The 12,068-nt window shown below is 52.2% G+C and overlaps 1 protein-coding gene across 1 annotated transcript; it reads left to right on the plus strand.

Moving 5' to 3' along the window:
- The first annotated feature begins 1,881 nt into the window (after nt 1-1,881).
- LOC132478496 (transcription factor CP2-like protein 1) lies at nt 1,882-10,602 on the plus strand. Its single transcript, XM_060081669.1, has 15 exons — nt 1,882-1,964; nt 2,427-2,578; nt 2,715-2,788; nt 3,527-3,632; nt 3,741-3,847; nt 6,401-6,553; nt 6,792-6,902; nt 7,382-7,479; nt 7,695-7,749; nt 8,032-8,125; nt 8,519-8,609; nt 9,066-9,148; nt 9,612-9,757; nt 9,902-9,953; nt 10,565-10,602. Exons 1-15 carry the CDS (start codon nt 1,882-1,884, stop codon nt 10,600-10,602), a joined length of 1,443 nt encoding a protein of 480 aa, XP_059937652.1.
- The last annotated feature ends 1,466 nt before the right edge of the window (nt 10,603-12,068 follow it).

Below are 12,068 nucleotides of genomic sequence, written 5' to 3' on the forward strand. Positions count from 1 at the left end.
AAGCCCAGAGACTCTGAGATGGGCGGAAGGAGGGAGTAGCGGCGAGCGTAAGGGAGAGGCGGGACTTCCCTGGTGGTCCAGTGGCTGAGATTCCACGATCCCAGTGCAGCAGACCCGGGTTCGATCCCTGGTCAGGGAACTAGATCCCACGTGCCACAAGTAAGAGTTTGCATGCCGCAACTAAAGATCCCGCCTGCCAGCAACAAAGATCTCCGTGCGCCCCAACTAAGACCCGGTGCAGCTAAATAAATAAATATATTAAAAAAAAATGAGTAGGGGAGAGGGGGCGCTCGGAGGGGGAAGGGGGAGGGTACAGATAGCTCTGGAGGTAGAGGACAGGCGGGGGGACGGGGTAGGGGGTGGGACCGGCTTATGGAGCTGGAGTGCCCTCCACTGGTGTCCTCGAAGGGGGCCCGCGCCAGCCTCCACCTTTTCCACCTCCATCCTGCATAGCAAGCATAACAAGCCCCCGCCACCCGCTCATCCCCTCTGCCCCACTGCCGCCCCTACACCCTGCTCCCCCGAGGCCAGGGCCAAGCCCTCCCTCTGGACCCCTCCTCCTCCCCTTCCCCGGCCTTCCTGGGATCTTGCTCTGTCCAAACTTGCAGGGTCCCATGGGGGGCCTCCTGACCTTGGATCCAGCTTTGGGCAATGGGTGAGTCTTGAAGTCTTGGGGGTCTTGCTGCGGATCTTGGGGACTCGGGTTTCTTTGGCCCCCATTGTCAGGAAGGTTCTCATCCCCTTTTCCTCCTTTTGTCTGGCTTCATGAGAGAAGACCAAGGGCCAAGGTACCTGGAGGTACCCTGCCCGTTGTGTGTGGGGGCATACTTTTTGGTTTTCCCTCTCCCTGTAAGGAAGGCCCCCCAGAATCACAAAGCCTAGATAGTTAGGGTCACATGAGGTCAAGCCGCGTCTTTGGAGTCCCATCTGTGCTCTCTGCAAGGCCCTTATCTATTTACACCCAACACAGTAGTGGGGGTGGGGGCAGGGGGCCCCCTGAGCTGACTGTGTACAGTGACAACAGGGGCTGAGCCTGGGGAAGGGGGCCGTCCCCCAGGCAGACTGTATTTGTCCATAAACACAGTGCACCCCAAGCCCCAGGGCAGAGGAGGGGCAGAGAAACCAGCCCAGCTGGAGCTCCTCTCCTTCCACCTCCCTGGGAGGGAGGCTCTCCCGGGCCCACCCCCTCCTCCTCACAGGCACGCTCTCTCTCCCAGCACCACCCCCTGAGTTGTTTCCACAGCAAGCTGGACTATGTTCTGTAAACTCCAGTCCCCTAGCCAGGTAGCCCCAAGCGACAGGACAGGTGTCAGGCCATCGCTGCACCTGTGTGTATGGGGGGTCGTGTAGAGACAAGGAAGGAGGCCAGGGGGAGCAAAGGCCCTTTGTCAGTCCATGTGATGTTGTTGGTCGCTCTTCCTGTCCCCTGGAGTGGTCAGGCTCCACCCACCCACCCTGGGGTCCTGTGAGGGGTCTGGGCCCGTGGGTCTCCAGGACTCTACATGGCTTATGGATCTGGGGCCAATCTTTCAGCCTGAGGGTGCCCCTCGTTGTTCTGGGCCTCTGGGGGAATGGTGGGGCAGTGGATGTCCGTCCCGGTGACTTGTTCTGCTGCACCACCATTTCCCCTTTGAGTTAATGATTGCTGGGGAGCCCCAGGGATGCCATTTCTTGATTCCCCCCAGCTTGGGCTGCCTAAGAGGCCCTGAGTTTCCTAGAGCCCCGGTTGCTCAGCCAATAAGAGGCTGAGGCCTTGCCCCACCCTTCTGGGGCTATGCTCTTGTATATAAAGCCTGAGGCCCCGGGTGGATGGCCCAGTGGGTCCAGCCCAACCCAGTGCTGAGCTTTCTGTGAGACAGCTGGTCCTGCTCTTTTTCCAAGATGCTGTTCTGGCACAGCCAGCCGGAGCACCTGTGGCCCAGCCCCGGGGAACTGTATCCCGGGCCACCAAGCAGCTTGCTCAGGTAAGGGCCACATCCCCTTCCCACAGTCCCTGAGGAAGGCTCTGCTCTGAGTTGAGATGGACATGGTAGGGCCACCTGTTTCAAGCCAAAGGTTATGGGCCTCCTGCTCTTGAGTTCCTTTGGGGGTGGGGAAGTGGTCAAATGTACCTGGAGTTCAGTGGGTCCCAGGACATTTGTGGTGGGCATTCACTGGGCGTCAGGCAAGCCCTGAGGGCGCAAACAAGTAATTGATAGCAGATGTTTGCAAGTGTTTGGTAGTATCTGGGATTTGTACCTTAAGGGAGGTCCGCTGGAGGCCAGAGGAGCGGAACAGGGGCCCCTTAGGCCCTGGCTGCTGCAGGGGTGCCTGCTACAGCACACTGTGGGCTCCCTGAAGGGAGAACGTGGCAGAAAGAGTCAAAGCCTCTTAGAGGATGGGGTGGACAGGGCAGAAAGCCAGCAGTGCCCTCCTTGCCCTGGCAGGGAGGCCTTGCCCTTGTCCTACCTGAAGCAGGAAGAGCCGCCCCACATCCCCCGTGCGGAGCCGCCCTGCCCCGCCTTCCAGTACGTGCTCTGCGCAGCCACCTCGCCAGCTGTGAAGCAGCAGGAGGAGACCCTCACCTACCTGAACCAGGGTGAGCTGGGCCTGGGGAAGGAGAGGGGCTAGCGAGGCAGCAAGCTCTGGAGGCTGGGCCCAGGGCAGGCTGGGGGTGGCAGGCAGCATCTCTGCCCCTCAGAGTGGGGCTCACACATCCCCTTAATCTCTCCCAGGCCAGTCCTATGAGGTGAGGATGCTCTGCAACCCCAAACTGGGCGATGCCACCCAGGGGCCCCGGCTGCTGAAGGTAGGTGCATCCCTTCCAAAACTGGCAAGAGCTGGCTATGACTATCCCTCTGGGCAGGAAGCCAATGTCATCACTGTGATGTCATTGTCAAGTAGAACCCTCTCAAGTCCACCTTTCAATCTGACCTTCACAACAGCTCAGTGGTGGGCAGGAATTGTTGAGGAAACAGGCACAGTGAAGTTAAGTATTTTCTCAAGGACACAGAGCCAGTAAGTAGCAGAACCAGGACTTAGAAGTACATTTACATAGCATTATTCACACACATGATTCCTTCTTTCTCAAAAAAAAAAAAAAAGTATTTAGCTCCCATTCTTTGCCAGAAACTGTTCGTTGAGCTAGAGATTCAGGGGTAAAGAGGTGGTTTCCTTCCTCAGGGGGCTTGCATTCTGCTGAGTGAGACAAACATGTAATTACACAAATTATTAATATATGCAATTACAAATTGATTTACAAATCGCAAACTGATAAGTGCAGCGAAGAAAAGAAACGGGTAGAGTGACTATGAATGGGAAGGGATTAACTCCTCCATTTTACAGATGAGGAAACTGAGGCTCTAGGTTACTTCCTCAATTTCACAGCTTGTGAGTGGCAGGTGGCATCTGGACACGGATCTAGTGATTCTAAGTCCTTCTGCTCCTGGAGGGTGGGAAGCAAGGTGGGGGAGAGGCTGGAAAGGTTGGCCTGCCCCAGGTGTGGGAACTGGTTCCCAAATGCCCAGGCGCCCTCCTGTGCCCGCAGAGTGTGGTGCGTGTGGTTTTCCACGACCGGCGCCTGCAGTACACGGAGCAGCAGCAGCTGGATGGGTGGAGGTGGAGCCGGCCTGGGGACCGCATCCTGGACATAGGTGAATGGGGAGGGACCAGGGACCCTTTAGGGCTGCTTTCTGTCTTAGAGGCCCTTGTGGATGGGGAGGGCTGAACCCGACTCCCTGCCTGCAACCCTGTGCCTGCAGATGTGCCACTGTCCGTGGGGGTGATAGAACCCCAAGTGCTACCCTCACAACTCAACACGGTGGAGTTTTATTGGGACCCGGCCAAGAGGACCTCCCTCTTTCTGCAGGTGAGTCTGAAGCTGAGACAGGGAGGAGGCTGGAGGTCAGATGTGGGTGGTAGCAGCCTAGGTGGGAAAGGAAGGTGAGTTTGGGTGGTGGTGGGGGCGTGATAAGAATGAACCGCGTCCAGAAACACCTGGAGGAAAAAAAGATGGATAAATGTTGATCGAATCTCACCAAAGGCAAGGACCTGTGAAACATTAAGGCAATGGAGGAAATGACAAAACATAGGACAGAATTTAGCTTCATAAAAAGTAACGGTCTGGGGCTTCCATGGTGGCGCAGTGGTTGAGAGTCCGCCTGCCGATGCAGGGGATACGGGTTCGTGCCCCGGTCTGGGAGGATCCCATATGCCGCAGAGCGGCTGGGCCCGTGAGCCATGGCCGCTGGGCCTGCGCATCCGGAGCCTGTGCTCCGCAACGGGAGAGGCCACAACAGTGAGAGGCCCACATACCGCAAAAAGAAAAAAAAAAAAAAAAAAAATAGTCGTCACATATGACATATAATGTGTTATATAAAATGCTAATAATGTTAATAAAAATTATATATGTGTGTGTATGTATATATATATTATATATATATATATATATATATATATATATATATATATATATATATATATAACAGGCAAAGACTTTTTAAAAACTGTTGGTAAGGTTTGGAGAAACAGACACCCTCATATCCTGAGAATGCAAATTGGTGCACCCATTCTGTAGGTATGTGGCACGTGGGCAAATTCTATTAAATTTAATGTTCATACTCATTTACCCCGTAGTTCCGCTTCAAGAAATGTATCCTATCGCAATGTTCAATAAGTACACAGAGATATATTTACCAGCTGTTCATGCCAGTGTCATTTTATATATTAAAAGATTTTAAATAATCAAAATGTCCATCAGAAGAGGATTGACTTTGAAATAAGTGTTTAGTACAGGTTTATAATGGAAATTGTGTAGCCATTAAAATGATGTCTCTAAGAAATATTTCATGACAAGAGAAACCGCTTTCCCATAAGTAAAGGCAGAATACGGACTTGTATTTAAAGTTTGATTTTCATTTTGTAAAAAGTGTGTATGTATACAAAAGTTGTGGGGTTTTTTTCCTTGCCCAGAGAAAAGACAGGAAGAAACAGTACTTGAATGTTAACAGTACTATCTCTGAGAGGTGGGGTGATGGGAAATGCTTGTATTCTTCTTTATACTTTTTCAGTGTTCTCCATATTTTCTATGCTGAAAGATTTCCTTTTATAATCAAACAATATTGTCCAAACTCACCTGTAAGTCTCTTTTTTTTTTTTTTTTTTTTTTTTTTTTTTTTTTTTGCGGTACGCGGGCCTCTCACTGCTGTGGTCTCTCCCACTGTGGAGCACAGGCTCCAGACGCGCAGGCTCAGCGGCCATGGCTCACGGGCCTAGCCGCTCCGCGGCATGTGGGATCTTCCCGGACCGGGGCATGAACCCGCGTCCCCTGCATCAGCAGGCGGACTCTCAACCACTGCGCCACCAGGGAAGCCCTGTAAGTCCCTTTTTTGAGTGTCCACTATAGTCTAAGCATCTGGACTTGGAGTCAGGTGGATGTGGCACAATTTCAGTTCCACCACTTTCTGGCATGGACCTTGCCCAGGTCACATAATCTCTGTGAGCCTCAGCTTCCCTACCTTTACCTGTTTTTCACAAGATTTTGGGAGGGCTACAGTGGGTGTGAGGGTCAGGAAGGCTTCCTGGAGTAGACTGCTAGATTTAGCAAATAAAATACAGGACACTCAGTTAAATTTGAATTTTAGCTAAAGATTTTTTTTTTTTTTTAGTAGCAGTATGTCCCATGCAATACTTGGGAATACTGATACTAAAAAATTATTTGTTTCTTATCAGAAATTCAGATTTAACTGGGCATCCTGTATCTTAACTGGCAACCCTACTCTGGAATGGGATGTATTAGCTCAGACATGAGCAGGGAGAGCTTTCCCGGTAGAGGAAAAGCTATGCAGGTGTATTGAGGTGATGATTCGGCTGGATGGTTAGGTCAGTGGGTTCAATGATGGGGGAGAGAGAGCAGCCATGCAGAAAAGCTTGACTCTTTAAGATGCTTGAGTGCCAGCCAGGGTCAGGGACTTTGCTTCTCATCTCATAAACTTGGGGAGCTGCTGAGGGATTTTGAACAAGGGAAAGAACCTAATAAAGTTATATTTTAAGAAGAAAGTAGATCTTAAATGATCTCACCACCAAAAAATGGGTAATTATGTGATGGGGTGTTTCTGTGATGGAGGTGTTAGCAGCTAATGCTATGGTGGGTGGTAATCATTTTCCAATATATAAATGTATCATATCAACACACTGCAAACCTTAAACATACACAATGTTATAAGTCAAATATATCTCAGTAAAGCTGGAAAAAATTGTTCCTCTTAAAAAAAAGAAAAAGTTATGCTGTAAGAATAGACACTGGTTGAGGGTGGGAAGTTGCTGTGATTAATGGCTGACAGGTGACAGACAGGTAACAGGTTTCAGGTGAGATCCCTTGAATGTGGGTGGGACCTGGAATCACCCTTCTTTTCCACCTCAGGTTCACTGCATCAGCACTGAGTTCACTCCTAGGAAAAAAGGTGGAGAGAAAGGCGTTCCCTTCCGCCTTCAGATCGACACTTTCAAGCCCAGTGACAAGGAGCTTTCGCCGGAGCACCTGCATTCAGCTGGCTGCCTCATCAAGGTGTTTAAGGTACATGCAGCACGGGGGCCCTGTCCCCTCCCTCTCAGGGCTGTCACCCTGCCTTGCTGGCTGTGTGGATCTGGCTCTGTTTTGCAGCGGACCCTCAGCCTGTGGTTCCCCTCTTTGGGACTGTTTCATTCTCCGTGCACAGAGGGATGGGGCTTGGTCTCTTTCTCAGAGCCCCTCCTGCAATGAGAAGTGGGCAGGTTAAGAGGGCCTCTGAGGTTTCCTTGTCACCCTCCTGTAGCCCAAAGGAGCTGACCGGAAACTGAAAACTGACCGGGAGAAGATTGAGAAACAGCCCGCGCATGAGAGAGACAAGTATCAGACCGCCTGCGAGAGCACAGTCTTCATGGAGGTGTGTGTACTGGGTGCGGGGGGCGGGAGGGGAGGTCTGGAGAAAAGATCCTCGTTGTACACGCTGGGAAACTGAGCCCTCAGGGGCTGCGACTGCTCCGGGATCATCACAGCCTCCCAGTGATTCCACCTGTTTCCCGCGAGGACAAACTGCACTGCCTGTTGTTCAAGACTCCCAGGAGATGACGCCTTGCAGGCTGCCTCTCCTTGCCCTGCCGGTGGCCGCCCCTCACTTCCGCTCCCTCTGCCTGGAGCACCTCCCTTCCTGCTGTAGCTCCTCCAGGAAGCCTTCCCCAAATCCCCCAAACAGAGCTGCAGGCTACTTTACTCTCTTCTTTGTGTGGAAACTTGATCTACTTGTCAGGGGCTCCTGCGGCAGGGGCCAAGTTTGGCTCAAGGCAGGCCAACAGCCACCACTGCCCACCACCACCGCCCCACACCCAAATGTCCAGGCTAACCTCGCTGCTTGTCTACCTGCAGTGCTCACCTTGGCCAGAGCCCAGTTCGGGACCCCACCCGCCTCTGAGCCCTCTTGCTCTGACCTCCCCCAACTCCTGCAAGCTCCTGTCCCCGGAGAGGTGAGGCAGGAGGAGCACCTTCTGTCAGCCCTTGGGGGTGAGAATGAAGAGAAGAGCCCCTCAGCCTAGGCAGCGGGGGAGGGGCCGGCCTGAGGGTGCAGCTGAGGCAGCTGCTGGGGAACACGTGGGTGACACCGGGACAGGCCTGGGGAAGGATGGGGGTGCAGGGGGCTGGCCGCACCGTTTCCCTGAGCCTGACTCCCTGCTCCCCACAGGCTGTGCTCCTCACCACCATTCGCCTTGGACACCCTGGGGGGCAGCCCCGCTCAAGTGAGTCTTTCCTTCCCACACTCCCACACCCACTATTGCAAAGCCTTCTCAGCACCGTCATCTCACTCTCCAGAATAGGGGGCCCCGCCCCCTGGTGGGCAGATGTGGTATGGCCACAGATAGCCAAATGGTTCGCGGATGGCGCTGGGCCCTTCCCTCCGGCAGGATGAGCCTCCCGTCTCAGACTTGGGGCCTCCAAGGGCAGGGGCCATGTTTCCCCTCCACCTTGTTCTCAGTCCGTGGGTCCACGGTGCTATCTGGACCGCTCTCTTTATACCTCAGGATCTGAACCCTGGAGCCTCCATCCTAGAGACACAGCAGTGGTTGCATCGGCACCGGTTCTCCAACTACTGTCGGTCGCTGGCCAATTTCACTGGTGAGGCTGCGGTCTGGTAGGGGCCTGACCTGTAGGGGACTGAGGGCAGACACTCGGGCAGGAAGCCTGTCTCTGTCCTGGCTTGCTGTGTGCGCTTCCACTAACTTCCATGTAGAACTAAGAGTTGGCAAGCACACTATGCTGGCTAGGCTCTCTTCTTGTGTATTATCCCATACAGTTTATACACTACCCCTGAGGACAGGGCTCAGAGAGGTTAAATAACTTACCGAAGGACACACAGCTAGCAAGTGGCAGAGGTGGGATTTGAATCCAAGTCTGGTTCCCATGTCTGGGCATACCAGGGCTATTTGTAGGCTAACGTTGGATTGTGTCCCTTGCCACCCTTGATCCCAGGGCTCTCTTCCCCTAATCTAGCCCTGTCTGACTCTGCAGGCACTGATTTGCTGAAGCTTACCCGCCAGGACCTTATCCAGATCTGTGGAGCTGCCGACGGGATCCGCCTTTTCAATACTCTAAGAGCCAGGTGCTGGGCACTGCCAACCAGGGTCCCCTTCCCACTGTAGTGGCACTTACCAACTCAGCTGACACTCATGTTTCATAGACTGTTCAAGCCAAAGGCACCTGAAAGACCACTTAGCCCCACTTCTCTCCTTTTACAAAGGAAGAAACTCAGGCCCAAAGGACAGCGACCTGCCTGAGGTCACAGAGCAAGCAAGGCTAGCAGAACTGGGCTTAAAAGTTAGGCTCCTGTGACTTCTTTCTGTGGCCATCCCATCTGCATCACTCAATTTCTGGGGACAGAGGTGGATGTGTCTCATCTTCTCTCCCCTAGGGTCCAGCATTCACTAAATACCTAAGAAAAGTTTGGTGACCCCCTATCCCTAGAGACCTGGGAGGACGCAGGGTTTCTCCCAGGGATGGGGGCTAAAACTGGGACCTGTTAGTTCAGGTATGAATGTAGACTGTTTTCCTGGCCCAGGCCCGTCCGTCACCGGCTGACCTTGTATGTCGCTCAGGAGGCCTCTAGGCAAGAGAACGAGGTTCCTGAGAACCCTGACGCAGGTGAGGTTCTGGCCTCTTCAGAAGGCAAGAAACTCAGGTGTGGCTGCATGAAACCTCTTCTGGCCTGGGAAAAGGGTGATGCTCCACCACTCCTGGGACCCAGGATGCCCTTGGCATTCTCATCTCCCATGACTAGATTAGTCTTCTTCCAGGATGACTCCCTGGGTTTATTCTTCCATGCTCTACACTCTGACTCCATCTGATTCTGTCATTCTATCATACGGTGTCCCATCTCTTCTTTAAGCTGGGGGTTCCTCTCAGCCTAGGCCTCCCCAAAGGTGAGGAATAGGAGGTGAAAGTGAAGAGGATTTGTAAGGTTTTTTCCTTCTCTACTGCTTCTCCCCGGACCCGGGCCCTCCCAATGAGCCTGTCGCCTTGTCTTCTCCTTTCTCCTGATATCTGGGGCTCCCTCTGGGCCACAGCCCCCACTGACTCCTGCCCCCGTGCTGCCCCACACCCCCAGGCTTTTATCAAGAGATCTCTCTGGATGAACTCAGTGCTGTAGAGCTCATGGGGAAACTGGCTGAACTGCTGGCCCTCCCAGCCAATCAGATCCATCGGCTCTTCCACCAGGGCCCTGGGGGCATCCTCATTCTCCTCAGTGACCAGGTAAGTCGGCAGCGGCTCCCTGCAAGGTCCCACAAAGGCCTGGATCATTCTCCCAACACCAGGCCCAGTCTCCCCCTCCCTGCCCTAGCTTATTCCGTTTGGTTCTAAGATCAGAATCGTCTTAGTGACCCCTCTCCCTTGCAGGTGGTTCAGAATCTTGAGGATGAGTCGTACTTTGTGGCTGTGGTGAAGAAAGGTAGGGCTTTTAGAGGGAGAGGCGTTAGAAAGGGTAAGATTGTCTATAATACTGCCTCCTGAATGAGATTAAAAGGTTCCTTGAAGGCGTGTTGCGGGTGCTGCGTCCCAATCAAGGGCTAAACATCTGCTCAACACCAGCTTTGTGTCAAAGGGACAGGGTCGTACAGCTAAGAGATAGCCATTTATTGCTCAGGAAGAAGTAACGGAATAAACGCATTCTCATGAAGGAGACATGCCCTAGTTTCAGGGAGTTTATCAGAAGGGAAGGAAAGGCCCCTACCCCTCTTCCCGCCCACCCCCACCCCCCCCCGCCCCAGTCATGCAAGTCAGAAGGGCAGGTGTTTGCTGGACACCACCTGGAGCAGGGCACTTCTGGTCAGCTGGCTTGTGGTCCTGGTTACTCAGATGCCTGCCCTCCATCCCTCCTCTGTGCTCCAGTACCCAGGGAGGCTTCCTAAAGCGCTGGATCCAGGGTGGGGCTGGAAGAACACTTGGGTGTGGCAGAGGACTGCAGGCTGCTTGGAGGTTTAGAAGCAGCACAGTAGTTAGAGGTTGGGGCCCATCTCATCCCGGTGGTGCCCTTTCTTTTTTTTTTTTTACTGCTTTCAGTGCAGAATCCAGATGGCTACTACCTGGTTCTGACCTAGGCCCAGGGGTGCCCTGCTGCAAGAGGAGGAGACTGGTGCCAGCCTGGTTCTCTGGGGTCCTGTGCTCACCAGAAGCCTTGTTAAAATCCTCAGCTGCTTCACCTGCCTTCAGGTGAAGAGCAAATCGTCATGTGTCCTACCCCTGGGGAGGGGACAAGCAGCCCCCAGGCTCACAGTTCTTTCTGCTCAACAGCAAGTTGATGGAACCCCTGAGACACAGCCTTCCCTGATGAGCTGAGCTGAGCTGGCCAAGCCTGTGAGGCAAAAAAAACCCCTGGCAATATGGATAAGGAGCTTTTGCCCCAAGCAGTGCTGCTGAACAGAGTGCATTAATTCATGTTTATTTAAAATTTTATTCATCCCCTTTAAAAGATATATATATATATATATATATATATATATATATATTTTTTTTTTTTTTTTCAATGTGCTGTCCAATTCTCTTGGTGTTATGGTCCTCTTGGGGATATGTCCCCTGCTTAAACTTACAGACCAGGACAAGGGACGGAGTCTGGGACAGAGATATAAATAAATCTAACTGGATTCTTTTCCCAATTAGTTTGGGCAAAAACTAATCACTAAAGCCTCCAAAAGACTATTCAACTATTAAATCACTGTGCTTATTTAAAACTTCACTTCTAGAGACTTGGGTATTACTATAGCTATTCTTTTTTTTTTTTTTTTTTTGCGGTACGCGGGCCTCTCACTGCTGTGGCCTCTCCCATTGCGGAGCACAGGCTCCGGACGCGCAGGCTCAGAGGCCACGGCTCACGGGCCCAGCCGCTCTGCAGCATGTGGGATCTTCCCGGACCAGGGCACGAACCCGTGTCCCCTGCATCGGCAGGCGGACTCTCAACCACTGTGCCACCAGAGAAGCCCACTATAGCTATTCTTGAACAATGAGGCTATAGGGCTTTATTATTTTTTAGTTAAGAAATGTAGTTGAATTAAAATTAAATTTTTTTTTTTTCGGTGGTATGTGGGTTTCTCACTGTTGTGGCCTCTCCCGTTGCGGAGCACAGGCTCTGGACGCACAGGCTCAGCGGCCATGGCTCACGGGCCCAGCCGCTCTGCAGCACATGGGATCCTCCCGGACCGGGGCACGAACCCGTGTCCCCTGCATCAGCAGGCAGACTCTCAACCACTGTGCCACCAGGGAAACCCAATAATCTTTTAATTTTTAGGTCTTAACAAATCTTTCCCTATATTAAGGTAAATATAATTTCCTATGAATGTTTTTCAAAGTTCAAACTTTAATTCTGTTTCACTTTTAGGCCTATAATCTACCTGAAAGTGATTTTCTGTGTGTGTTTCTTTTTCTGTGTAGAAAACCAATTTTATATTAAAGTACTTTTAAAAAAGATAAGTGATTTTGGGCGGTATTTTATTCCACTCCTCTTTTTTCATCCCCGTCCCTCCAAATTTTTATTATGGAAAATTTCAAACATACTGAAAAGAGAAAACCC

This window comes from Mesoplodon densirostris, chromosome 18 (genome assembly GCF_025265405.1).
Source record: "Mesoplodon densirostris isolate mMesDen1 chromosome 18, mMesDen1 primary haplotype, whole genome shotgun sequence".
In the NCBI taxonomy this organism is placed as follows: domain Eukaryota; kingdom Metazoa; phylum Chordata; class Mammalia; order Artiodactyla; family Ziphiidae; genus Mesoplodon; species Mesoplodon densirostris.

Coding starts and splice junctions, on each gene's coding strand:
- LOC132478496 (XM_060081669.1), top strand. CDS start 1,882: ATGCTGTTCTGGCACAGCCAGCCGGAGCACCTGTGGCCCAGCCCCGGG. Junction 1,965..2,426: donor CCACCAAGCAGCTTGCTCAG/GTAAGGGCCACA, acceptor TTGCCCTGGCAG/GGAGGCCTTGCCCTTGTCCT. Junction 6,903..7,381: donor AGAGCACAGTCTTCATGGAG/GTGTGTGTACTG, acceptor GTCTACCTGCAG/TGCTCACCTTGGCCAGAGCC.